Raw genomic sequence first — 26349 nt, 5'->3', positions numbered from 1 at the left:
CGTTTTCAGTGGGATCGTTTCCGCAGCCTGGCGCCAGGCGCCGAAGTTCAGGGCTTGTCCTGTCCCCAGTGGCTCTGGAGCGTGGCCTTGGGGTGTCAGCGGGCCTGATTGGTCAGTCACTCAGTAGAGGTACGTGGTCGGCCTATTCGTCAGTATGGTTGTTGTGGGAGGAGCTGATAGAGCGGGTTGGGGGGTATAGTTCGGTTGAGGAACTTAGGACGTTATTGGTTTTTTGGGAAAAGGTTCATGTTATGCTGAAGGTTTGTCTTTTTCTGTGGCGTCTAAGAGGGTGGCGGCTGTTGCCTTCTGGTTGCGCTTGCGGGGAATTACGGATGTGTCTCTGTGTTTTATCGTTCGGCAGGCGCTGAAAGGTTATAGGCGGGGAACGATTCGTAAGGACGGTAGACGGCCGATTTCTTTTGATGTGTTACAAGTCCTGTGGGAGAAAGCAGGTGTGGTTTGTGTGTCTGAATTTGAAGCGCTTTTGTTTAGGGCGGCGTTTTCGTTGGCCTTTTTCGGAGCCTTTCGGATTTCGGAATTGGTTTCTGCCAGTCGTACGGGTGATGGTGGTTTGTTGAGGGAGGATGTTTGGTTGGGAGATGGCGGTTTACAGTGTGTGATACGCAGGTCAAAAACGGATCAGTTAGGTAAGGGTGCAGTTTTGTGGCTCAGGCCTTTGGTTGGGTCGGTGCTTTGTCCGGTGCGTTGTGTGGATGAGTATTTGGAGGTGCGGCCTGATGGTAGGGGTTCTTTGTTGGTTCACCGGGACGGTTCGCGGTTGTCGCGTTTTCAATTTATTGCTGTATTTAAAAAATGTCTGGGCGAAGCGGGTCTCCCCGTTAATGAATATGCGTCTCATTCTTTTAGGATAGGGGCTGCGACGGAGGCGGCCAAGTGGGGGCTCGGGGAAGAGGTTATTAAACGTATTGGGCGTTGGGAGTCGGATTGTTTTGACTCTTATATTCGGCCTCATCTGTTGTGATTGTTGGTGGGTGGCGTTGGTTAACGGGATTCGGTGTGTTTGGAACTGTTGTCACAACTATTTTATCTTGTTTTAGGGGCAGCGCCGTGTCTCGCATGGATCTTCGGGCATTCCTACGTCTACTGGGGGGCCTTACGCGCAGATGTTAGAAGGAATGGACGCCAGTTGGGTTTCCCGGTGGAGGAATTGCTAGTTCGTTGGATCGGTTTGAGGGGGCTACTTTGGGGGCGGGTTCTGCCCGAAATTCACATGAATGCCACTTTAGATCGGCCACCTGATATATTGGTGCTTCACGTTGGATGCAACGATTTGGGAGTGCGGCGTTCCCGGGATGTTATTCGGGATATCAAATTGGATGTGCTACGCCTATTGTCGGAGTTTCCGGATTTGTTGTTGGTTTGGTCGGAGGTGGTTGCGCGGCGTTGCTGGCGGTTTGCTAGGTCGGTGGAGCGGATAAACAAAGCCCGGGAAAAATTGAATAAAGAGGTGGGGCGTTTTGTGGGATTGTGGTTCGTCATCGGGAATTGGAGGCGGCGTCGCCTCAATTCTTAAGAGATGATGGTGTACATTTGAATGATGTGGGCATAGATATGTGGGCTTTGGGTATCCAGGAGGGTTTGGAGACGGCCATTAGGGTGTGGCGGGACGCCCACAGGTGAGGTGTCACCGGTGGTTGTCGGTGGCTGATGGAAATAGGATCCTGGGGAGCAATTCAATGGTTAAGAGGTGCAGGACATGTTGGAGCCTGCATCTCAGATGGTTTGTTAATGCCGAGGATGGGTCCCCTGTTTGGGCTACAAGGCCTACAGGGGGGGATACTAGTATACTTCAAGGAGTTGGTGCCCTTGGGTCGGTGAGTGCGGCCAAGGGTAAGTCTTGAAGTGAGGCGGTGAAGGAGGATACGGCTCGTTTGGGTTGCCCTCCAGGATCCTTGTTATGTGTGTAAAATGCCGGATGTTATTATGGTTATTGTTATTATTGTTATTATTATTGTTATTAATGTTATATGGTGTACGATGTGGTTTTGTTATGCGTGGAATAATAAAGTTGGCCACCATGGTCATTCTACCAAGCAAGTAAGTGTTGGTGTGGTTTATTTAAAAGGGGTAACAGGGTAGGTTGTGTAGCCGGAGGAGATTCTTCCATCCTATTAAGTCACACCACTGCCTCTTCCTCCGAACTGTGAAAGTCAGTGGCACGACCTTCATTCCATGTGGGGTCTAGGACCTCATCGTCCCCTGCATCGTCTTCCACCCAGTCTTGATCCCTGACCTCCTGTTCAGTCTGCACACTGCAGAAAGACGCAGCAGTTGGCACCTGTGTTTCGCCATCATCAGAGACGTGCTGAGGTGGTATTCCCATGTCCTCATCATCAGGAAAAATAAGTGGTTGTGCGTTAGTGCATTCTATCTCTTCCACCCCTGGTGAAGGGCTAGGTGGATGCCATTGGGAAACCCTGGCAGCAGAGTCTTCAAACAGCATAAGAGACTGCTGCATAACTTGAGGCTCAGACAGTTTCCCTGATATGCATGGGGGTGATGTGACAGACTGATGGGCTTGGTTTTCATGAGCCATCTGTGCGCTTTCTGCAGAAGACTGGGTGGGAGATAATGTGAACGTGCTGGATGCACTGTCGGCCACCCAATTGACTAATGCCTGTACCTCCTCAGGCCTTACCATCCTTAGAACGGCATTGGGCCCCACCAAATATCCCTGTAAATTCTGGCGGCTACTGGGACCTGATGTAGTTGGTACACTAGGACGTGTGGCTGTGGCAGAACGTCCTCTCCCAGCACCAGAGGGTCCACTAACACCACCACGACCATGTCCACGTCCGCGTCCCTTATTAGATGTTTTCCTCATTGTTCCCGTTCACCACAATTTTGAGAATGGCAAATTTGGGAATAGTTTTTCAACCCAGAAAAAAATAATTGCTTTTACGGTCACTACAAATAACTTGACCGTCTAAAACAGTACAGATTTGGTTGAATAGAAATGTGAGGCCTGTTTTTTTTTTGCTCTGTGTGACAGGTATAGGTTTAATCACAGAATCAGACTTCTATCTGCACGGTAGCGTGTGTCTTAGGTTTTTCTGAATGACACTATCAGCACCTTCAATGTAAGATATCCTTTTTGGGATAGATTTCAAGTAGGCCTCAAATACCAGAAACTAGTTATTTTGAGAATGGCAAATTTGGGAATAGTTTTTCAACCCAGAAAAAAAAATGTGCTTTTACGGTCACTACAAATAACTTGACCAGCTAAAACAGTACAGATTTGGTTGAATAGAAATGTGAGGCCTGTTTTTTTTTGCGCTGTGTGACAGTTATAGGTTTAATCACAGAATCAGACTTCTATCTGCACGGTAGCGTGTGTCTTAGGTTTTTCTGAATGACACTATCAGCACCTTCAATGTAAGATATCCTTTTTGGGATAGATTTCAAGTAGGCCTCAAATACCAGAAACTAGTTATTTTGAGAATGGCAAATTTGGGAATAGTTTTTCAACCCAGAAAAAAAAAGTGTGCTTTTACGGTCACTACAAATAACTTGACCAGCTAAAACAGTACAGATTTGGTTGAATAGAAATGTCAGGTCTATTTTTTAGGCGCTGGGTGACAGGCTCAACTTGCCCCTGATGTAGTATATGGCCAAAAAATAACCACACTGTTGATGGTTAAATGCACTTGGGTGACACAGGCTCAGCCTGCACCAGATGTAGTATATGGCCAAAAAATAACCAGACTGTTGATGGTTAAATGCACTTCGGTGACACAGGCTCAGCCTGCACCAGATGTAGTATATGGCCAAAAAATAACCAGACTGTTGATGGTTAAATGCACTTCGGTGACACAGGCTCAGCCTGCAGCTGATGTAGTATATGGCCAAAAAATAACCAGACTGTTGATGGTTAAATGCACTTCGGTGACACAGGCTCAGCCTGCAGCTGATTTAGGATATAGCACAAAATAACCACACTATTGATGGTTAAATACACTTGGTGATAGCTTGTGCTGGCGCACCACAAGTCACAAAATGGCCGCCGATCACCCCAGAAAAAAAGTGATCTAAAAACGCTCTGGGCAGCCTCAAAAAAGTGAGCAAGTCAATATTAGCACTTCAATGATCCACAGCTGCAGATCGATCACAGAATGAAGTCTTTTGGAGGAGTTAATCTGCCTAATCTCGCCCTAACGTCGCAGCTGCAACCTCTCCCTATGCTTGAATCAGCAGAGTGACGTGCAGCGCAACGTGACCCAAGCTTATATAGAGGCTAGGTCACATGCTGCACTGGCCAATCACAGCCATGCCAATAGTAGGCAAGGCTGTGATGGCCTCTTGGGACAAGTAGTATGACGCTTGTTGATTGGCTGCTTTGCAGTCTTTCAAAAAGCGACAAGAAAGCGGGGAACACCGAACCCGAACCCGGACTTTTACGAAAATGTTCGGGTTCGGGTCCGTGTCACGGACACCCCAAAATTCGGTACAGTTCGGGTTCGCTCAACCCTAATATACACCCTTTACATACTGTCCTTCTTTTTTACTATTAATTAAACACCCATTTAGGGCAAGATCCTAAATTCAAAAAATATGAGGAGAGCGTCAAAAAAGGGACGTGGCCCAGGTCTTGGTGCTGCTGGTGGAGCTCCTGTTGCAGGGAGAGGACGTGGTCGGTCTGTGCCAGCTACACGCAGAAGTGAAACCCCTTCCTCAGGTGCGAGTAGGCGACAAATCCTGCAGCGGTATTTGGTCGGGCCTAATGCGGCTGGGCCTAATGGTGAGGCCTGAACAAGAACAAGTAGATTGGGTTGCTGACAGTGGATCCAGTTCCTTCACATTGTCTCCCACCCAGTCTCCTGCTGAAAGACCACAGTTGGCACCTGCAGCCGATGTCCATCAGTCTTTCACCTCACCCCCTTGCAAATCAGCCAAGCAGTCTGAGCCCCAAGTCATGCAGCAGTCTCTTCTGCTTTTTGATGACTCTGTTAGCAGGGTTTCCCAGGGCCATCCACCTAGCCCTGCCCCAGAAGTGGAAGAGATTGAGTGCACCGATGCCCAACCACTTATTTTTCAAAAGGAGATAAGGAGTTGCTACAGTGGCGCTCAGTGGGTACTATATGTAACAGCAGCGGTATCGCGGCAGAACCACAAGATCTGCCGCACAAAGGAAGGCAATGTATTGTATTGAAATACTATGATACTGCGCTTAAGGACTTATTACGGTTAGTATTAATGTACAGGTATTACAGATATACTTTATCTGGCACACGGAAGTATGTCAGTGTACAGGTATTTAGCTGGCTTTAACCAGTGTACCTGCAATGAAGACTTCTATTTGTGCGCTTCTGCTCGCGTTCCCATACTTGGTATAGAGGTTTTTTCTTTGTTCTTCCTTCTATTCCTGCACTTGGTCCTTCAAAATGCTGGAAATCAGGATCAGTCCAGGTATGCTGTAGCTTGGCGTGCTGCCTCGCGCCCCGGCCGGTTGCGCGCTGCTGCCGCAGGTGGGGGTGTGTACAAAGGAGTGATTAGCGCTCGCTCGGAGCTGTGAGTGACGTCACTTGCAGCGGTCATCAATGACCACCGGTACCTGGTACCGGACCAAGTACCTGGTACCGGACCTAAGAAGGACCAAGTGCAGGAATAGAAGGAAGAAGAAAGAAAAAACCTCTATGTCAAGTACGGGCACGCGAGCAGAAGCGCACAAATAGAAGTCTTCATTGCAGGTACACTGGTTAAAGCCAGCTAAATACCTGTACACTGACATACTTCCGTGTGCCAGATAAAGTATATCTGTAATACCTGTACATTAATACTAACCGTAATAAGTCCTTAAGCGCAGTATCATAGTATTTCAATACAATACACTTATTTTTCAAGATGAGTACATGGGAGGACCATCGCAGCACGTCTCGGATGATGACGAAACACAGGTGCCAACTGCTAGGGCTTTCGAAAGCATGCAGACCGACAAGCAAGTCAGGGGTGAAGACTGGGTGGAAGATGATGTGGAGGACGATGAGGTCCTCGACCCCACATGGAATCAAGGTCATGTGAGTGACCGATGTAGTTCGGAGGAAGAGGCGGTGGTCGCACAGAGCCACCAGCACAGCAAAAGAGGGATCAGGGTGCAAAAGCGGAGCGGCCGTCCTCTAGACAGTACGCCTCCTACTGCCCACCGCAGCAAGGGACCGAGCACACCAAAGCCAGCTCCAAGGAGTTCCCTGGCGTGGCAGTTCTTCAGACAATGTGCTGACGACAAGACACGAGTGGTTTGCACGCTGTGCAATCAGAGCCTGAAGCGAGGCATAAACGTTCTCAACCTGAGCACAACCTGCATGACCAGGCATTTAAGTGCAAAGCACGAGCTGCAGTGGAGTAGACACCTCAAAAACCAAGAAAGGTCTCTGGCTCCTCCTGCTTCCTCTTCTGCTGCAGTCGCGGCCTCTTCATCCACCTCTGGAGTGACAGTGCCACCTGGCACCCCACAAACAGAGGATCTGCCAGTAACACAAACACCTGGGTCACCAAGCATCTCCACAATGTCCCACTCAAGCGTTCAGCTCTCCATATCCCAAACGCTGGAGAGGAAGAGGAAGTACCCCCCTACCCACCCGTGATCCCTAGCCCTGAATGCCAGCATTTCTAAATTACTTGCCTTTGCAATGCTGTCGTTCCGTCTGGTGGAGCCGGATAGTTTTAAAGGCCTTATGGCGGTGGCTGTCCCACAGTACGTCATGCCCAGCCGCCACTACTTTTCAAGGCGAGCCATCCCTTCCCTTCACAACCAAGTAGGGGACAAAATCAGGTGAGCGGCCTGGATGTATTTCTGGAGCGTAATAATATTATAGGCTATAGCTACTAGAGAGGGGTCGTTGATCCAGGGAGTTATTCTGATTGCCTGATAAAGTGGGGAAAATTGGCTTCTGCCTCACATTTTTTTTTTGCCTTCCTCTGGATCAACTTGCAGGATAACAGGCCGAAATGGATGGACAAATGTAATTTTTCGGCCTTTTGTAATATGTTACTATGTTAGGTGTGCACTGCGCAACGCCATCTGTGGCAAGGTGCACCTGACTACGGATACGTGGACTAGTAAGCACGGTCAGGGCCGTTATATCTCCATAACGGCACACTGGGTAAATGCAGTGGCGGCTGGGCCTGAGGCGGATAGCAGCTTGGCGCATGTCCTTCCACCACCAAGGTTTGCAGGGCGCTTCAGTTTGCCTCCTGTTGCTTCCTCCTCCTACTCTGCTTCCTCATCCTCTACCAGCTCCTCATCCGGTCAGCGTAACACCTTCACCACCAACTTCAGCACAGCCAGGGGTAAACGACAGCAGGCAGTTTTAAAATTTATCTGTTTGGGGGACAAACCCCACACCGCGCAGGAGCTGTGGATGGGTCTTGAACAACAGACGATGAGTGGTTTGTGCCAGTTAGCCTCAAGCCCGGCCTGGTGGTGTGCGATAATGGGTGAAATCTTGTAGCAGCTCTGGGACTAGCCGGATTGAAGCACATCCCTTGCCTGGCGCATGTGCTGAATTTGGTGGTGCAGAGATTCCTTAAAAATTACCCCGACATGTCAGAGCTGCTGCATGAACTGCGGGCAGTCTGTGCGTGCTTTCGGCGTTCTCACCCTGCTGCTGCTCGCCTGTCAACGCTGCAGCGTAACTTCCCTCTCACCGCCTCATATGTGACGTGCCAACAAGGTGGAACTCCACCTTGCACATGCTGGCCAGACTGTGCGAGCAGCAGCAGGCGATAGTGGAGTATCAGTCAGCACAACCCTGTATGCAGGTGCACATCGCTATGGCGAAATACACATACAAACGCAAAAACACAAATGCAATAGCACTCTGCAACCAGCACTCTGCCCTGCCTCTATGCTGGATGTTGAATGAGGCATTGGTGTACATTTTGGCCAAAGCGTAATAAGCCACTCACCACGTCAAGGTCGCCTCTATGAGTGGTCCCTAACACTAGTTCCTACCTGTTTATGGGCCATGATAGCCACACAAAGTCCAGGGAGCGCAGGTACAGCATGCACGCCAGGCACACTCTGCTTTTAACCCCGTCCGGTGCCGTGACAGCTTTCATCGGATCCAGGGATGCAAGTACCAACATTGGAGGCGTGGCGATCTCCATGCAGTCATGCACACCTGACCAGTTAGTCTGCCCTGGAGGCTGGTTTTAAAGTCAGTATAAAACTGAGTCTGCTTTTACAGCGCCTACCAGTAGCCATTTGGCTCCAGGAGAAGTATATAGTGGGCTCAGCATGCATGTTGGTACTTGCATCCCTGGATCCGATGAAAGCTGTCACGGCACCGGACGGGGTTAAAAGCAGAGTGTGCCTGGCGTGCATGCTGTACCTGCGCTCCCTGGACTTTGTGTGGCTATCATGGCCCATAAACAGGTAGGAACTAGTTTTAGGGACCACTCATAGAGGCGACCTTGAAGTGGTGAGTGGCATATTACGCTTTGGCCAAAATGTACACCAATGCCTCATTCAACATCCAGCATAGAGGCAGGGCAGAGTGCTGGTTGCAGAGTGCTATTAAATTTGTGTTTTTGCGTTTGATAGTGTAGTATCAGCTGCAGCACGCAACGATGAGTCGCTCGGCGGAACAGCACCACTTCAACGCCAATGACTGGGCCTCCATGCGAGACCTGTGTTTCTTGTTGCGCTGTTTCGAGAACTCCACCAACATGGCCAGTGCCGATAACGCCGTTCTCGGCGTTACTATCCCACTTCTATGCCTCCTTGAAAAAACGCCCCTGGCGATTATGGAAGAGGATGTGGCACAGGAGGAGGAGGAGGAAGAGGGATCATTTCGTAGGGTTTCAGGCCAGTCATTCACAAGTGGCTCCGAGAGTGGGTTCCTGCACCCACAAACCCATGGTACACAATTGTCCAGCCAGGGCACAGTTCTAGAGGATGAGGAGGTGGAGGATGAGGAGATGGAGGAGGAGGAACCATGTTCACAGCAGGGTGGCACCCAGACCAGCTCATGGCCATCACTGGTGCGTGGATGGGGGGATACAGAGGACACAGACGATACACCTCCAACAGAGGACAGCTTTTTGTTGCCTCTGGGCAGCCTTGCGCACATAAGCGATTACATGCTGCAGTGTCTCCGCAACGACCGCAGAGTTGCCCACATTCTAACTTGTGCTGATTACTGGGTGGCCACGCTGCTGGATCCCCGTTACAAGGACAACGTACCATCCTTAATTCCGTCACTGGAGCGTGATCGTAAGATGCGCGAGTACAAGCGCACGCTGGTAGACGCGCTGCTGGTGGCATTCCCACCTGACATCGGGGGCACAGTGGAAGCACAAGGCGAACGCAGAGGACGAGGAAGAGGTCGCCAACGCAGCTGGGGCACCGCCAGCACCTCAGAAGGCAGGGTTAGCATGGCCGACATGTGGAAAAGCTTTGTCAGCACGCCACAACAACCAGCACCACCAGCTGATATGGAACGTCTTAGCAGGAGGCAGCATTTCACCAACACGGTGGAGCATTATGTGTGCACACGCCTACACGTACTGAATGATGGGTCTGCCCCCTTCAACTTCTGGGTCTCCAATTTGGGCACATGGCCTGACCTTGCCCTTTACACCTCGGAGGTGCTGGCCTGCCCTGCAGCCAGTGTATTATCTGAATGTGGGTTTAGCACGGCAGGGGGCGTCATCACAGACAAGCGCAGCCGCCTGTCCACAGCCAATGTGGACAAGCTCGCGTTCATTAAAATGAACCAGGCATGGATCCCTCAGGACTTGTTCATACCTTGTGCAGAATAGACATGTATACCGGCACTAACCAGCCATTGTTATACTGCAGCGCAATTGCTCATTCTTGTATTTTGGATATTTCACACTCTTTTAGAGTGTACCCTAATTTTAAAAAATAAAATTAAAACCAAAAACCTGTGTTGGCTACCTCGTCCTCCTCCACCGCCGCTTCCACCTACACCACTACATCCACCGCCTCCTCAAACTCCTACTCGATATGGAACTCCACCTCATAAATTAAAAAATAATTTTTATTTGTACGTATTTTATTTTATGTTATTTCACTACTTTGTCATTTACATTTTCGGGTGAAATTCACCAATTTTTGGATGTGTAGTACCACTGCTATACCTAGTAGACGGGTTAAAAAAAAAATTTTTTAAAAATTGTCAGCTGCATATTCTGGTGATATTCACCAATTTGTGGGTGTGATGTACCACTCCTATACCTAGTAGACCACAAAAAAATAAAAATAATTTGTCAGTGACATTTTCTGGTGAAATTCACCAATGTTTGGGTGTGATGTACGACTGCTATACCTAGTAGACAGGTTAAAAAAATAAATAAATAGTTAGTTACATTTTCTGGTGAAATTCACCATTTTTTAAGTGTGAAGTACTACTGCTATACCTAATAGACAGGTTAAAAAAAATTGTCAGTTCCATTTTTTGGTGAAATTCTAAAATTTGTGGGTGTGATGTACCACTGCTATACCTATTTGACCGGTAAAAAAAATGTTTTATTTGTCAGTTAAATTTTTTGGTGAAATTGTCACGGATGATGTTGCAGAAAGCTGGAACTTATAAATAAACATCCGACTGGCTTGATCCCAAACAAAGGAGCATATGGGTGAGCCCTATAAAACCCCTAGAGTTCTCCCTGACTGCTATGCCCATGCAAGGGTCTCTAGGGTAGACGATTGCATGCCCACGTACCTAATACTGTGTGACACCTGAAAACCCTATAATAGTGAGGGGACACGACCACCGGCTCCCTGCACTTAATACGGACGGAGTCAGGGTAACCTAGAATCAAGCCAGCAAGGAAACACAAATAAAGCAAAAAGACTTATCTGAGGAAACAGCAGCAGCAGCCTCCAGCAGTGAACACCTCATCCAGGAAGTAGTATAAACCGCAAAGTGAGGCAGTATGGGAGGGAAAATAAAGGGAGACAATTAGTCTAAATAGGTGACACCTGGGAGAAGGAAAGGAGATGACAAAGTGAAACCAAAACAAAGAACGTCATGCAAGAGGTAGAGAAGAACGTCTGCCAGACCTTCTCACAGAAATTCACCAATTTTTGTGTGTAATATACCCCTCCTCTACCTAGTTGACAGCTTAATAAATTTCAATAATTTTTCTTTAACAGTTTCGGGTGACAAACAATTTTTTTCTGTCATAGACCCCTGCTCTACTAAGTAGACAGGTTAATAAATTTCACTAAAGTTTCATTCTTGGGTTGACATTATACAATTTTAGACGTGAATAAACCCCTGCTCTGCATAGGTGACAGGGAATAAAATTTTATAAATTCTTCAGTAATTAATGCGCGCCACATCCTTTCATTCAATGCTTAAACTTTAAAAAGCTGCCACACTTTTATGCTTTAACAATTTTTCCCATATTTCAACTCTATAATTTTAAATTTAAAAAAATTAATCCTCCCTTGGATGTGGTCTCTCTTTCTCACGCTCCTTCTCCGGCTTGGAACCCTGATTCCCCGCCACCCGTGATCACAATGGTAGGCGCAGAAAAGAACATCGAAAGTTGATAGAGCAGATATCAAATTGGATCGTGAACATCACGGAGACGTGCGACATGGTGGGGCAGTAAGTTTGCACACGCCTACACGAGCTGACTGACAGGGGTCAGCCCCATTCAACTTCTGGGTCTCCAAATTGGGCACATGGCCTGAGCTTGCCCTTTACCCCTTGGAGGTGCTGGCCTGCCCTGCAGCCAGTGTATTGTCTGAACGTGTGTTTAGCACGAATGCAGGGGGTTATCACAGGTTATATTTCCCAATGTTTGGGGGTGTACCCGAATTTAAAAAATAAAATTTAAAACAAACAACCAGTGTAGGCTACTTCCTCCTCCACCGCTGCTTCCACCTACACCGCCACATCCACCGCCTCCTCAACCTCCTACTCTATATGGACCTCGTCCTCCTAGATCAAGATTATTATTTTTTATTTTTACGTATTTTTAAAGTCATTTCCCTATCCACATTTGTTTGCAGAGCACTTGCCATGCTCTTAACCACATTTTGATGCTATTTGCAGCCCTCTAGCCCTTTCCATGAAATTCTTACAGCCATTTTAGTGCTCAAAAGTCCACATTGACTTCAATGGGGTTGGGGTCCCGAACTCAAACTTTTTTGTGAAGTTCGGCCGAACCCGTCGAACCCGAACATCCAGGTGTCCGCTCAACTTTACTCATATGTAAATGGGGCAGAACCAGGCGGACAACGCAGTACAAAAATAAGAGACAGTAGTCGAAAGACAAGCCGAGATCAAATACCAGACGGGAAGCACAGAGTGGTCAAAAGACAAGCCGAGGTCAAAAGCATAAACAAATAAAAAAAAACAGCAACCTAGCTATTGATCCCAAACAGAATCCAGAACCTGATCGTTCATGGTACGACGCTCATTCAGTCGGAACACTAGCACAAAGGAATAAAGCAGCTGAGTAATCAACCCACTGCTCTCCTCCAGCACATACCCGCTGTGGGAAGAAATAGAGCATTGAACGCTGTTGCTATGGATGCTATCGCGTCACCCAGGGACGTGGTTTAGTAGCGCATCTCTCTCGGCACAGTAGTGCGGAAGCTGGATATCTCACCGCTGGAGCCTGGACAGGAAAGTTTGTGACAGTTCGTCTGATGGGGTAGATATTTTTATTGAGCAGCTGTTTACAGACGCAGGGCTACCAAATATGTCTATTTAAAAAATATATATATTTACACAATATAAGCATTTGTTTTTATCTTGCCATTTTCGGAAAGTCATTTTATTTTTTTTTTTTTTGTGCTGGTCTTGTGTGAGGGCTCATTTTTGGGAGGATGAGTTGACATTTCATGGGTACTATTTTTGGTTACAAACTTATTTTTGATGGCTTAAAGAGTTTTGGGAGGCAAGACGACCAAACAATGCCATATCTGGTATTATTTTTATTTACTTATTTATTTTATTGATGGCATTAGTCATGTGATATTTTTATGGAGCAGGTTGCTATGGGCACAGCAAATATGTCTTTTTTTTTTTTTTTTTTTCAATAGTGAATGGCCTGATGAGTTGAAAGATGTGCCTTTTTCAAACTTTAATCTTATTTTTTCTTTTTATAAAACATGTTTCTTACTTTTTATTTTTGTGCAATAAGGGAGTTCAAAATATTGTACTGTGATGCATTTTAAGTGTCAGTTTTAGGCTGGGTTCACACGGGCGTGACGGATTTGTACAGGATGCATCCCGGGTGCATGGTGGCAAACCCGCGCGAGTAGATACGCAATTTCAGTCAGTTTTGACTGCGATTGCGCTCCGTTATTCAGTTTTTATCGCGCGGGTGCAATGCGTTTTGCACGCGCGTGATAAAAAGGTGAATGTGGTACCCAGACCCGAACTTCTTCACTGAAGTTCAGGTTTGGGTTCGGTGTTGTTTAGAGGTAATTATTTTCCCTTATAACATGGTTATAATGGAAAATAATAGCATTCTTTAATACAGAATGCTTAGTAGAAGGTCAATTGAGGGTTAAAAAAATAAATACAAATTAACTCACCTCCTCCAATTGATCACGTAGCTGCCGGTCTCCTGTTCTTTCTTCAGGACCTGTCAAAGGACCTGTGTTGACGTCACTGAGCTCATCACATGGTCCAATCACATGGTCCATCACCACGGTGATGGGCCATGTGATTGAACCATGTGATGTGACGTCACCACAGGTCCTTTAGCCGGCAGCTCATAATTAAAGAAGTAAGAAAAGATCGGCAACTACGCGATCAAGAGGAGGAGGTGAGTTAATTATTTTTTTATTTTTTAACCCTCAATTGACCTTCTACTAAGCATTCTGCATTAAAGAATGCTATTATTTTCCCTTATAACCATGTTATAAGGGAAAATAATACAGTGAATAAACTGTCATCTTAGCAACCATGCGTGAAAATCGCACCGCATCCGCACTTGCTTGCGGATGCTTGCGATTTTCACGCAGCACCATTCACTTCTATGGGGTCTGCGTTGCGTGATAAACGCACAATATAGTTCATGCTGCGATTTTCACGCAATGCACAAGTGATGCGTGAAAATCACCGCTCATGTGCACAGCCCCATAGAAGGGAATGGGTCCGGATTCAGTGCGGGGCAATGCGTTCACCTCACACATTGCACCCGCGCGGAAATCTCGCCCGTGTGAACCCAGCCTTATACTGACAGTTGCCTGCTAGGCTTCCATAGCTAGCAGACCAGCTAAGTAAAACAGCTAGGCTCCCTTCCTGATTGATCGAATACAGTTCCTGTGCCTACCTAACCAGTGCATTAAATTTCTTGCCCGCTGCATCATACATGTACAGTGCATGTCAGGAAAGGGTTAATAACACACTGCACTGTCAGATATTTTTTCAATTAAAAATGGTCCAAAATGTATCCCTTTGTTGGTGGCAGATGCCTTTTTTTTCTCTGTCTTCTAATCTACAAACTAGTGGACACTATTTTGATTGATTCATGTGGAACAAATGACAAAAGTTTGGAATTTGCCAAAATTCTAATTTTAGGGAAATTCATAACACATTGGATTTGTGTAAATTAGATTTCCTCAATATTATTGATAGAGGACAATATTCTTTCCCTTTGGAAGAAATCATTTGACAATTTTAAATTCATACAGGCGTATTACATTTTCAGCAAATAAAGTTGAAAATAAGCTACAACAGGTCAAGTCACAAGTCATGGCAACTGCAACATTTTGCAATCCTTGCCACGTTTCACAGTGGTCTATGTTTAACAGCTAAAAGGAAGATTAGATCAGGATTATGGCTCATTTACTACGTGTGGCTTTTGCAAAAGTCACAAAAAAGTCGCAACCCACCTCAGGCAACCGTTCTGGTCTACTTTTACACCTAAAGGTGTAAACCACATTATACAAACTGAAAAGAATGGCGTGGTATTAAACAAGCAGGAAGTCCTCAAACCCACATGTTGGCTAATCTCTCAATTTTAAAATCAGTTTGAGGGTTTAGTAAGACCGCAGAGTGTACCTGTCCTTGTTATTATTTTGTTATATTGTAAACCACATTACACTCATGCTACATATATTATTAAGGTGCACCAGTTCATATATCTGGTGCAGGTACAAAAACAACCTTAAACAATAAATGACCCCCTATGTCCCCAAATGAGAACAACTTAAAAGCTCCTCAACTATTCTGTTGTCATACATTATATTTCATTTCTTTTAGCAAGAAGATGTTTTAGACACAGAGCTCCCTAAAGCTGTATATGACACACAACACCATATACAGCTTGAGGAGCTACTAATATGTAGCTGCTATGTGTTTTTGTGCTCTATAATAAAATATTTAAAATGCATGTGATTTTGGCAGTGCCATGGACTTTTCTTGCATATTGCACTTCTATTGTGGATAAACTGTAGGTGGACCCCACATGCAATTAAGCACTCCTCATCCTTACCTGGTGCACACAACACTTATATACAGTCCTGATCAAAAGTTTAAGACCACTTGAAAAATGGCAAAAAATCATATTTAGCATGGCTGGATCTTAACAAGGTTCCAAGTAGAGCTTCAACATGCAACAAGAAGAAATGAGAGTGAGACAAATCATTTTTTGAGCATTCAATTAATTGAAAATAACAATTAGGCCGAATGCACACGGCCGTGTTCCGTGGCCGAGAGCGGTCCGTGGTATGCCAGGCTGGATTCCTGTTCAGAGCAGGAGCGCACGGCGTCATTGTTTTCTATGACGCCTTGCGCTTCATGTTGCCGCTGCACTACAGTAATACACTCGTCATACCAATGACGCTGTGCGCTCCTGCTCTGAACAGGAATCCAGCCCGGCATACCACGGACCACTCTCGGCCGCGGAACACGGCCGTGTGCATTTGGCCTTAAACTGAAACAGGCTGTTTTTCAGCTGATCCAAATTTTAGGACCACATGCCTTTAAAAGGCCAAATCTGTGCAAAGATGTGGATTCATTGTCATTTTCTGTCAGGTAGTCACACGTTGTGATGGAAAAGGCAAAAAAAACTCTCCCTCCTTTGAACATGGTCGGGTTGTTGAACTGCATAAGCAGTGTCTTTCACAGCGCGCCATCGCTGCTGAGGTGGGACGCAGTAAGACAGTCATTTGGAATTTCTTAAATGATCCTTATGGGTTATGGAACAAAAAAGTCAAGTGGAAGACCCAAAAAAATTTCATCAGCACTGAGCCGGAGGATCCAATTGGCTGTCCATCAAGACACTGGACGATCCTCGACCCAAATTTAGGCACTTACTGGTGCTGACTGCAGCCCCATAACCATCAGACGACATCTGAGACTGAAGGGCTTCAAAAACCAAAAACGTCTTCAAAGATCTTGTCTCCTTGAACGCCACAGAACTGCTCGTTTGGACTTTGCAAGAGAGCACCAAACATGGGACATTCAAAGGTGGAAGAAAGTTTTATTCTCTGATGAGAATTTTTTTTACCTTGATGGTCCTGATGGTTTCCAACGTTACTGGCATGACAAGCAGATCCCACCTGAGATGTTTTCTACGCGCCACAGTGGAGGGGGCGCCATAATGGTCTGGGGTGCTTTTTCCTTCAGTGGAACAATGGAGCTTCAGGAAGTGCAGGGGCGTCATACGGCCGCTGGCTATGTCCAGATGTTGCAGAGAGCATTCCTCATGACTGAGGGCCCTCGTCTGTGTGGTAACGACTGGGTTTTTCAACAGGACAACGCTACAGTACACAATGCCTGCAGGACAAGGGACTTCTTCCAGGAGAATAACATCCCTCTTTTGGCCCATCCTGCGTGTTCCCCTGATCTAAATCCAATTAAGAACCTTTGGGGATGGATGGCAAGGGAAGTTTACAAAAATGGACAACAGTTCCAGACAGTAGATGGCCTTCGTGCGGCCGTCTTCACCACTTGGAGAAATGTTCCCACTCACCTCATGGAAATGCTTGCATCAAGCATGCCGAAACAAATTTTTGAAGTGATAAACAATAATGGCGGAGCTACTCATTACTGAGTTCATGTTTGGAAGTTGGGGGGGGTTTAGTTTTTTTGGGGAGGTGTGGTCCTAAACGTTTGATCAGCTGAAAAACAGCCTGTTTCAGTTTATTCGTTGTTTTCATTAAATTGAATGCTCAAAAAATGTTTTGTCTCACTCCCATTTCTTCTTGTTGCATGTCGAAGCTCTACTTGGAACCTTGTTAAGATCCAGCCATGCTAAATATGATTTTTTGCCATTTTTCAAGTGGTCTTAAACTTTTCATCAGGACTCTACTTGGGTGGGCCATTCGATGTCTTTTAGGAACTCCACAAAAAAAAAAAAAAGATGTTTCACTAATTTACTATACTGTGAAAGAATGCACATTTCTGTCCAGTTCCATTACTTACCTGCTTATTGAGAAAGATATAGATAATGGGGTTGTACACAGTACTGCTCTTTGCAAGAACTGAAGGGATGATACTCGCAGAAGGGGGTATGAGTCCAGGTGTCCCAAACGTAGCAATCAAAGCCATTATTCCATAGGGCAGCCAGCAGATAAGAAAGCAGACAACCATTACGATGACCATAATAAGAACCCTCTGTTCTCTGGTACGAACTGTTACTTTGGTGACACCGCTGATCTGTAAGACACAAAGCAGAATAAAGGTGGCCATATACATTAGATAAAAGTTGGTTCAGCGACAGTTGACCAAACAATCATCTGGTGAACGATCATTTCACAGACACAGCCATAGACATTTTAGCCCGTATTGGCCATTATAATTGTTCAAATTAGCCAGATAAGTTCAATGAAACTAGATGATGAATGAAAGAACTCTCTGAAAACATTCTTTAAAAAAAAAAACATCTTTCGCCAACAAGCAATGTTTACTTGAACAAAATATTGTTCCTCCAATTATCAGACAAAAATTTCAAACATGGATGACTTTTTTATAGACAATGATACCCTGGCATCTGTCAGCTAAGACGATAACTTGTTGTTAAATTTCAGCCAATGACAATTGTTTTGGTTGGAAGGGTCCGTTTTGATCAACTACCAACAAGTATCTATGCCCAACTTTATACGTTTCTTACAAACCCAATCATTTCCAACACATTTTTATCAGAATTCATTAAACATTGCCACTTTCTTGTCTTTTCAGAAATGATTTCCATTCTCCCCCAATTTTCCTAACTACTGTCCTGCTCCTTATCCCTTTCTCGACATATGACATAATAGCATGTTGCAATCTGATGGTTGAAGGTTGGGTTGCACTTGGGGGTTTAAAAAAAAGTAAGAAAAAATATTTAAAAAAATAATATAAAAATATTTAAAAAAATACATAAAAATTCAAATCACCTCCTTTTCATCAAAATAAACAAAAAATAAACATCATAGGCAACGCCGCGTCACAAAAAAACCCATAATATTAAAATAAAATAAAAATGTTTCCCTTACAGTGAATTGTGCAACGGGCAAAAAATCAATGACTCATCTCCAGGACAGGACTCATCTCAGGTTAATTTGCATATGTATCAAATCGGTTTTTTTTACACAATAAAAGCACACAGAGCTATGGGGACACACAGATCCGGCAATCTGGACGCAAATAGATGCATTTGTGAGATGGATCCGGATGCGGATCCGTCTCACAAATGCATTGCAATACCAGATCCGTCTTTCCGGTTGTCAACTGGAAAAACGGATCCGATATTTCGTTTTTTCACAGATTTAATGGTCTGCGCATGCGCAGATGGAAAGAGCAGATCCTTCTTGCCTAAACACTTGGGGCTGGAGCCGGCATTAATGCATTTCAATGGAAAGTAATGCCGGATCCGGCATTTCGGCAAGTGTTCAGGATTTCTGGTCGGAGAGAAAACTGCAGCATGCTGCGGTATTTTCTCTGTCCAAAAAAAGTAACAGGGACTGAACTGATGCATCCTGATGCATACTGAATGGAATGCTCTCTATTCAGAATGCATTAGGATAAGGCCTCATGCACACGACTGTTCCGTTTTTTAGGGTCCGCAATCTGCGGATCCGCAAAAAACGCAAGCCGCCCGTGTTGCCTTCCGCAATTTGCGGAACGGAACGGGCGCCAGCAATATAAATGCCTATTCTTGTCCGCAAAGCACACGGAGTGCTGTCTGCATCTTTTGCGGCCCCATTGAAGTGAATGGGTCTGGATCCGAGCTTCCAAACGGCGGCTCGGATGCGGACCCAAACAACGATCGTGTGCATGAGTCCTAAAACCGATCAGTTTTTTTCCGGTATTGAGCTGCTGTCACGGAACTCAACACCGGAAACAAAAACGCTAAAGTGAAAGTACCCTTTTCCCATGTAAAAAACGGATCTCAGACGGAAATGACTCAAACAGATGACAACTGATGCAACAGGATCCGTTTTTTTTTACTGGCTCCTGTTATTTTTTTTCTCTCTCACTTCTTCTGATGGATCAGAACAATAGAAAGCTAAACGGTGATGTGAATGCACCCTAAGGGTGGGTTCACATCTGCTTTCTGGATTCCGTTATGGCTTTCCATTATAACATGGTTATTACGGTAAATAACAGAATCCATAAGATGGAAGTTGGAACCGTTATGCTGCCCATAGACTTGTATTATGACGAAATGCAAAATGGAAGCCTTTAAAATGCATTCAGTCTTAATAGAAGTCTATGGGAATCATAACGGCTCCATCCCGTTTCCGTTATGCAGAACGGAGAAAAAAGTCCTGTCGTCTTGCATAACGGGAACCAGACGGATCAGTTATGATTCCCATAGACTTCTATTAAGACGGATCAAAACGGAATGCCTCTTAAAGGCTTCCGTTTTGACTTCCGTCTTATGGATTCCATAATTTTTCTTTATAGCCATGTTATAACTAGTGATGAGTGGCAGGTGCAATATTCAAATTCATGATATTTTGTGAATATTTGTAGAATATTCGTCATATATTCGTGAATTCGCAAATTCAAGATTATATTCTTGACTGTGAAAATCGGCAATGTATTATTCGGGATGCTGCTAAGCTGTGACAAAGCCTTCTCATTGGCCCACAAGCTAGAAGAAGGCAGGGATGATCACCTGCGTACTGTGTTAAAAAAAAAAAAAAGAATATTCATCATTACGAATATATAGCACAATATTCGAAATATTCTCGAAAAAAATTTGCTTTTAAAATATTCGCACTCAACACTAGTTATAAAGGAAAGCCATAACGGAATCCAATCCAGAATTCAGTTGTGAACCCACCCTTATTGATATGTGCTGCATATAAAATGGATTGGCTCTGAAAATGCAGGAGATAGTATTGGGATATTATGTTGTTGGTTAAACATAATCCTTATGAGATAAAAAAAATGGAATAGTTTCTGCCTCCACGTTGATTTTTTGCATTCAAACTAAAAAAAAATATATCACTTAAAGCAAAGTATTATGGGTGGAAAGCTGAGCAACAAAAAAGAAAATATGTAATCCCCAAACGGATAACAGCGGTAACAACATCAAAAAAAGGGTATATATATATATATACGACTAAATAAACTAAATAAACTAAAGAAAACTGAGCTAAGGTGGATTTTCCGGCTGGATACTCTTAAACCAAAAGGGTTAAATGTCGAATTTAGGGTGACAGGAGGAATGGTTAGCTAATATCCAGTCTATAGGACTTATGGTCTGATGTTGTCTGTATTCTGTATATGGTGAATCGAATGGAAGCTACAGCGATATGTCTATGCTAAATATATGATACATTTGTATGCATGGACGTTTTGAATTATCACCTAGACTCTTGCCTGTGCCGGGTATTAAATAGGAATGACAAAATATGGGGAGACATGGAGGTATAATAATATTGCCCAAACAAGTGCCTGAAACTAATATGGCGGATATGGACTCGTGGTGTGGCGCGGACGATGAGTCAGCGTGCTGACGCATACCATGTGTGTGCGGTGGACGCTGGCAAGATCGATCGGGCGTCAACACGTTGGTCTCCAGCCTAGAGGCGACGCATGATCGTTATATACTGCGTCATTAGGGAAGTGGGGTAGATACATGCGCACTAAGGAGCAGTAGACGCGGATGAGTGGCGCGCTCCAACACAAGCAAAGACGCCTTCTCCCCTTACTGTTTTCTCTGTCAAGCTCCCAGCAAGGTATTAGAGTCATGGTTTTTTTAACTGCACTGTTCGCTTTATTATATGCACTTGTACACACTAATGTTGTTTGATCATCGTTGAAGGTATTACTGATATGCTCTGACTTCTGTTGGTGCGTATGTTAACATGTGAAGTTAATTATATGAATTGTAGCCCACCCATGAATGGGAGTGCACTGTCACTTTATTGGCCAATGAATTAACGGGCCATGATGTAAAGATGTATTTATTCTTGCACTATGCACTTTTTTGTTCACTTGACTTGAGAAAGGTTCTGTAAAAGGACCGAAACGTTGTCTGTTTTGACATGTGTGAATAAATTGCACATTTTTTTACTTGAAGGAGTGCTGCGGATTTTCGTTGCTATATATATATATATATATATATAGGAACAAATGTACTTAGTGAACAACTCCAAGAATTTGCGGAAGAGTATTTAAACTAGGAAGGGGGGGCAAAAGAGTGAAAATAAAAGAGTCCAATTGCCCCCCGAAACAATGCCAGAACAGGTCAGAAGCACAGAGGTTAAGAAATGATAAGCTCAGAGTCCTGTCTACAAATGCTCGCAGTTTAGGTAAAAAAATCAATGAACTTGGGTCAATAATGGCATCTGAGAATGTAGATTTAGTGGCTGTTACGGAGACATGGTTTAATGAAAGAAATGACTGGGACATAACCATACCAGGGTACCCTTTATACAGAAGAGACAGAGAAGGCAAGAAAGGAGGAGGAGTGGCCCTGTATGTGAAAGATAGCATTAAATCTAACCTAATACAAGTTGGTGAGGCCAACATAGAGTCAGTTTGGGTTACGTTGCAGTTTGCTAACCATGCAGTAACTTGTGTAGGTGTGATATATAGACCACCTGGTCAAGTTAAAGAACTAGATGATCTACTAGTTGAAGAAATAGCTAAAATGACAATGAAAGGAGAAGTTATCATTATGGGAGATTTCAATCTTCCAGATATAAACTGGAAAACCAAAATAGCAAGTTCTACCAGGAGTACAGATATTCTAAATTCCCTACTGGGGTTATCTCTACAACAAGTGGTTGAGGAGCCAACCCGGAGGGAGGCCATTTTGGATTTGGTATTCACAAATGGGGATTCGGTATATGATGTCATTGTAGGCGAAACCTTGGGATCTAGTGATCACCAGTCAGTGTGGTTTAATATAAGAACTGTGAAAGAGTCCCACCACACAAAAACAAAAGTTTTAGATTTTAGAAAAACAGACTTTTCAAAAATGAAATTAGTCATAAATGAGTCCTTATCAGACTGGAACGGATTACATGGAGTCCAGGAGAAATGGGACTACTTAAAAGGTGCATTATTGAAGGCAACAGAAAATTGCATTAGACTTGTCAGTAAAAGCAAAAAAAGGAAGAGTCCACTGTGGTACTCAGCAGAAGTGGCCCAAATCATTAAAAATAAAAAGCTAGCATTTTGTAATTATAAAAAAACCCAGAGCAATGAAGATAAGGAAATCTACAAGATTAGGCAGAGAGAGGCCAAGCAAGTTATAAGAACTTCTAAAGCGCAGGCAGAAGAAAAACTAGCTCAGTCTATGAAAAAAGGGGATAAGACATTCTTCAGATATATAAATGAAAAAAGGAAATTAAAACAAGGAATAACTAAATTAAAAACAAAGGACGGAAGGTATGTAGAAGAGAATAAAGGGCTAGCCGACTGCCTTAATGAATACTTCTGTTCAGTTTTTACAAAAGAAAAAGAAGAAGGACCTCCACTAGAAAGGATGACTAATAAATCATTTGATGCATGTATCTTTACAGAGGAAGATGTTCTAAGTTTGCTGTCTAAGGTGAAGACAAATAAGTCACAGGGGCCTGATGAGATACACCCAAAATTATTAAAAGAGCTTAGTGGTGAGCTGGCAAAACCGCTAACAGATTTATTTAACCAATCATTAGTAACAGGAGTCGTCCCGGAAGATTGGAAATTGGCAAATGTCGTGCCCATTCACAAGAAAGGTAGTAGGGAGGAATCGAGCAACTATAGACCAGTGAGTCTGACATCAATAGTAGGCAAATTAATGGAAACCCTATTAAAGGATAGGATTGTGGAACATCTAAAAACCCATGGATTGCAAGATGAAAAACAACATGGGTTTACTTTAGGGAGATCATGTCAAACAAATCTTATAGATTTTTTTGACTGGGTGACTAAAATAATAGACGGTGGAGGTGCAGTAGACATTGCATATCTAGATTTTAGTAAGGCTTTTGACACTGTCCCACATAGAAGACTTATCAATAAACTGCAGTCATTGAGCATGGACTCCCATATTGTTGAATGGATTAGGCAGTGGCTGAGTGACAGACAACAGAGGGTTGTAGTCAATGGAGAACATTCAAAACAAGGTCATATTACCAGTGGGGTTCCACAGGGATCTGTACTGGGACCAATTTTGTTTAATATCTTCATAAGTGATATTGCAAAAGGCCTCGATGGGAAGGTGTGTCTTTTTGCTGATGACACAAAGATATGTAACAGGGTTGATGTTCCTGGAGGGAAACGCCAAATGGAAAAGGATTTAGGAAAACTAGAAGAATGGTCAGAACTCTGGCAACTGAAATTTAATGTGGATAAGTGCAAGATAATGCACCTGGGGCGTAAAAACCCAAGGGCAGAATATAGAATATTTGACACAGTCCTGACCTTAGTATCTGAGGAAAGGGATTTAGGAGTAATTATTTCAGAAGACTTAAAGGTGGGAAGCCAATGTAATAGAGCAGCACGAAATGCCAGCAGAATGCTTGGATGTTTAGGGAGAGGTATAAGCAGTAGAAAGAGTGAAGTGCTTATGCCGCTGTACAGAACACTGGTGAGACCTCACTTGGAGTATTGTGCGCAGTACTGGAGGCCATATCTCCAGAAGGATATAGATACTCTAGAGAGAGTTCAGAGAAGAGCTACTAAACTAGTACATGGATTGCAGGATAAAACTTACCAGGAAAGGTTAAAGGACCTTAACATGTATAGCTTGGAAGAAAGAAGAGACAGAGGGGATATGATAGAAACTTTTAAATACATAAAGGGAATCAACTCGGTAAAGGAGGAGAGCATATTTAAAAGAAGAAAAACTACCACAAGAGGACACAGTTTTAAATTAGAGGGGCAAAGGTTTAAAAGTAATATAAGGAAGTATTACTTTACTGAGAGAGTAGTGGATGCATGGAATAGCCTTCCTGCAGAAGTGGTAGCTGCAAATACAGTGAAGGGGTTTAAGCGTGCATGGGATAGGCATATGGCTATCCTTCATATAAGATAGGGCCAGGGGCTATCCATAGTATTCAGATATATTGGGCAGACTAGATGGGCCAAATGGTTCTTATCTGCCGACACATTCTATGTTTCTATGTTTCTATATATATAGAAGTATAAGGACACATACTGTAGACTACAGTGGATATAAAAAGTCTACACACCCCTGTTAAAATGTCAGATTTCTGTGCTGTAAAAAAAAGAGACAAAGATAAATCATTTCAGAACTTTTTCCACCTTTAATGTGACCTATAAACTGTACAACCCAATTGAAAAACAAACTGAAATCTTTTTGGTAGAGGGAAGAAAAATATAAACATAAAATAATATGGTTGCATAAGTGTGCACACCCTTAAACTAATACTTTGTTGAAGCACCTTTTTACTACAGCACTTAGTCTTTTTGGGAATGAGTCTATCAGCAGGGCACATTTTGACTTGGCAGGATTTTCCCACTCTTCTTTGCAAAAACACTCCAAATCTGTCAGATTGCAAGGGCATCTCCTGTGCACAGCCCTCTTCAGATCACCCCACAGATTTTCAATTGGATTCAGGTCTGGGCTCTGGCTGGGCCATTCCAAAACTTTAATCTTCTTCTGGTGAAGCCATTCCTTTGTTGATTTGGATGTATCAAAGATAAATATTGGAGAGGGCTCACCTACTAATCAAGAATGATATGGGTGCTCCTACAAGGAGGATTCACCCAATCCTCTACAAATTATTTAAGAGCAAAAAATAATAGGATAGTAGGGCACACCACCACTTGGTTTCACAAGGAGGGTTAATAGAACAATATATTTATTTAAATGTCATGATATACAGTACTTATTAAAACATGCTAAATTGTGTAGCTAAAACTAATACTTTATAAAAAATATATAAAAGACTTCCAAGACTGCCACTGAGGAAGGAGTCGTAGCCCACTCCGAAATGCGTATGGTAACTAGAAATCCCATGAAATAAAGTACGGAACCGGAGGATTAAAAAGCGTTTAAAATCAAGCAATAGGAGAGGGATCGGTGAATATTTTAGTTTTTTTTTTAAAAAGCTGGACATCTGCATTCTTCTGGTGAGATCTTTCCTGATGAGTCTTAACTCTGCGTGAAATAAAGCAACAGCGCAGAAAAAATATACTACCAGGTAATCGCCAAGACAGTACAGCTATATACGACCACCGAAGATCCCGAGTCCTGTAGAGAAGACCTTCACAAGCCCTGTGGAAACCGAACCGCAACTACACCGCAGCCTACAAATAACGCCATTACACGTGGGACGCCACAAGTGATGCAACAAAAACCGGCACTACTCCATTCAAAACAGTGAGTAAGACAGCTCCGGTTTATTTTTTGCAAATAGGCAGCGATATTTAGCGGTATCGTACTGAATATATGAAGTGGCAACTAATTTGCAAAGATACAAGTGACCATCTCAAAGACAGTATCTCAATACTAGATCGATCTTTATCATTCAAGTACTATTTATCGGGACATTGACTGGGTTAATTAACCCATTGGAGAGACGGTATCTCGATTATATATAGACCCTGACACTCTAGTTAAAATACAGAAATTTTATTACTGTATTTAAGTCTTTTATATATTTTTTATGAATTTTTATAAAGTATTAGTTTTAGCTACACAATTTAGCATGTTTTAATAAGTACTGTATATCATGACATTTAAATAAATATATTGTTCTATTAACCCTCCTTGTGAAACCAAGTGGTGGTGTGCCCTACTATCCTTTTATTTTTTGCTCTTAAATGATTTGGATGTATGTTTTGGGTAGTTGTCATGCTGAAAGATGAAGTTCCTCTTCATGTTCAGCTTTCTAGCAGAAGCCTTAAGGTTTTGCGCCAATATTGACTGGTATTTTTAACTGTTCATAATTCCCTCTAGCTTAACTAAGTCCCCAGTTCCAGCTGAAGA

At 43.7% G+C, this 26349-nt stretch overlaps 1 protein-coding gene across 1 annotated transcript in view; it reads right to left on the bottom strand.

The window, feature by feature from the left end:
• The window catches only part of LOC120999050 (vertebrate ancient opsin-like), a 481495-nt gene that overhangs the window by 150920 nt on the left and 304226 nt on the right, over window positions 1–26349 (bottom strand). The window contains exon 4 of the mRNA XM_040429925.1: window positions 17388–17621. Within this exon, the coding sequence (XP_040285859.1) occupies window positions 17388–17621 (234 nt within the window). The remainder of the gene's footprint in view (window positions 1–17387; window positions 17622–26349) is intronic.

Source organism: Bufo bufo, chromosome 4 (assembly GCF_905171765.1).
Source record: "Bufo bufo chromosome 4, aBufBuf1.1, whole genome shotgun sequence".
Taxonomy (NCBI): domain Eukaryota; kingdom Metazoa; phylum Chordata; class Amphibia; order Anura; family Bufonidae; genus Bufo; species Bufo bufo.
Note: the sequence above shows the minus strand (reverse complement) of the source record. Positions and strands in the feature narration are given on the sequence as shown.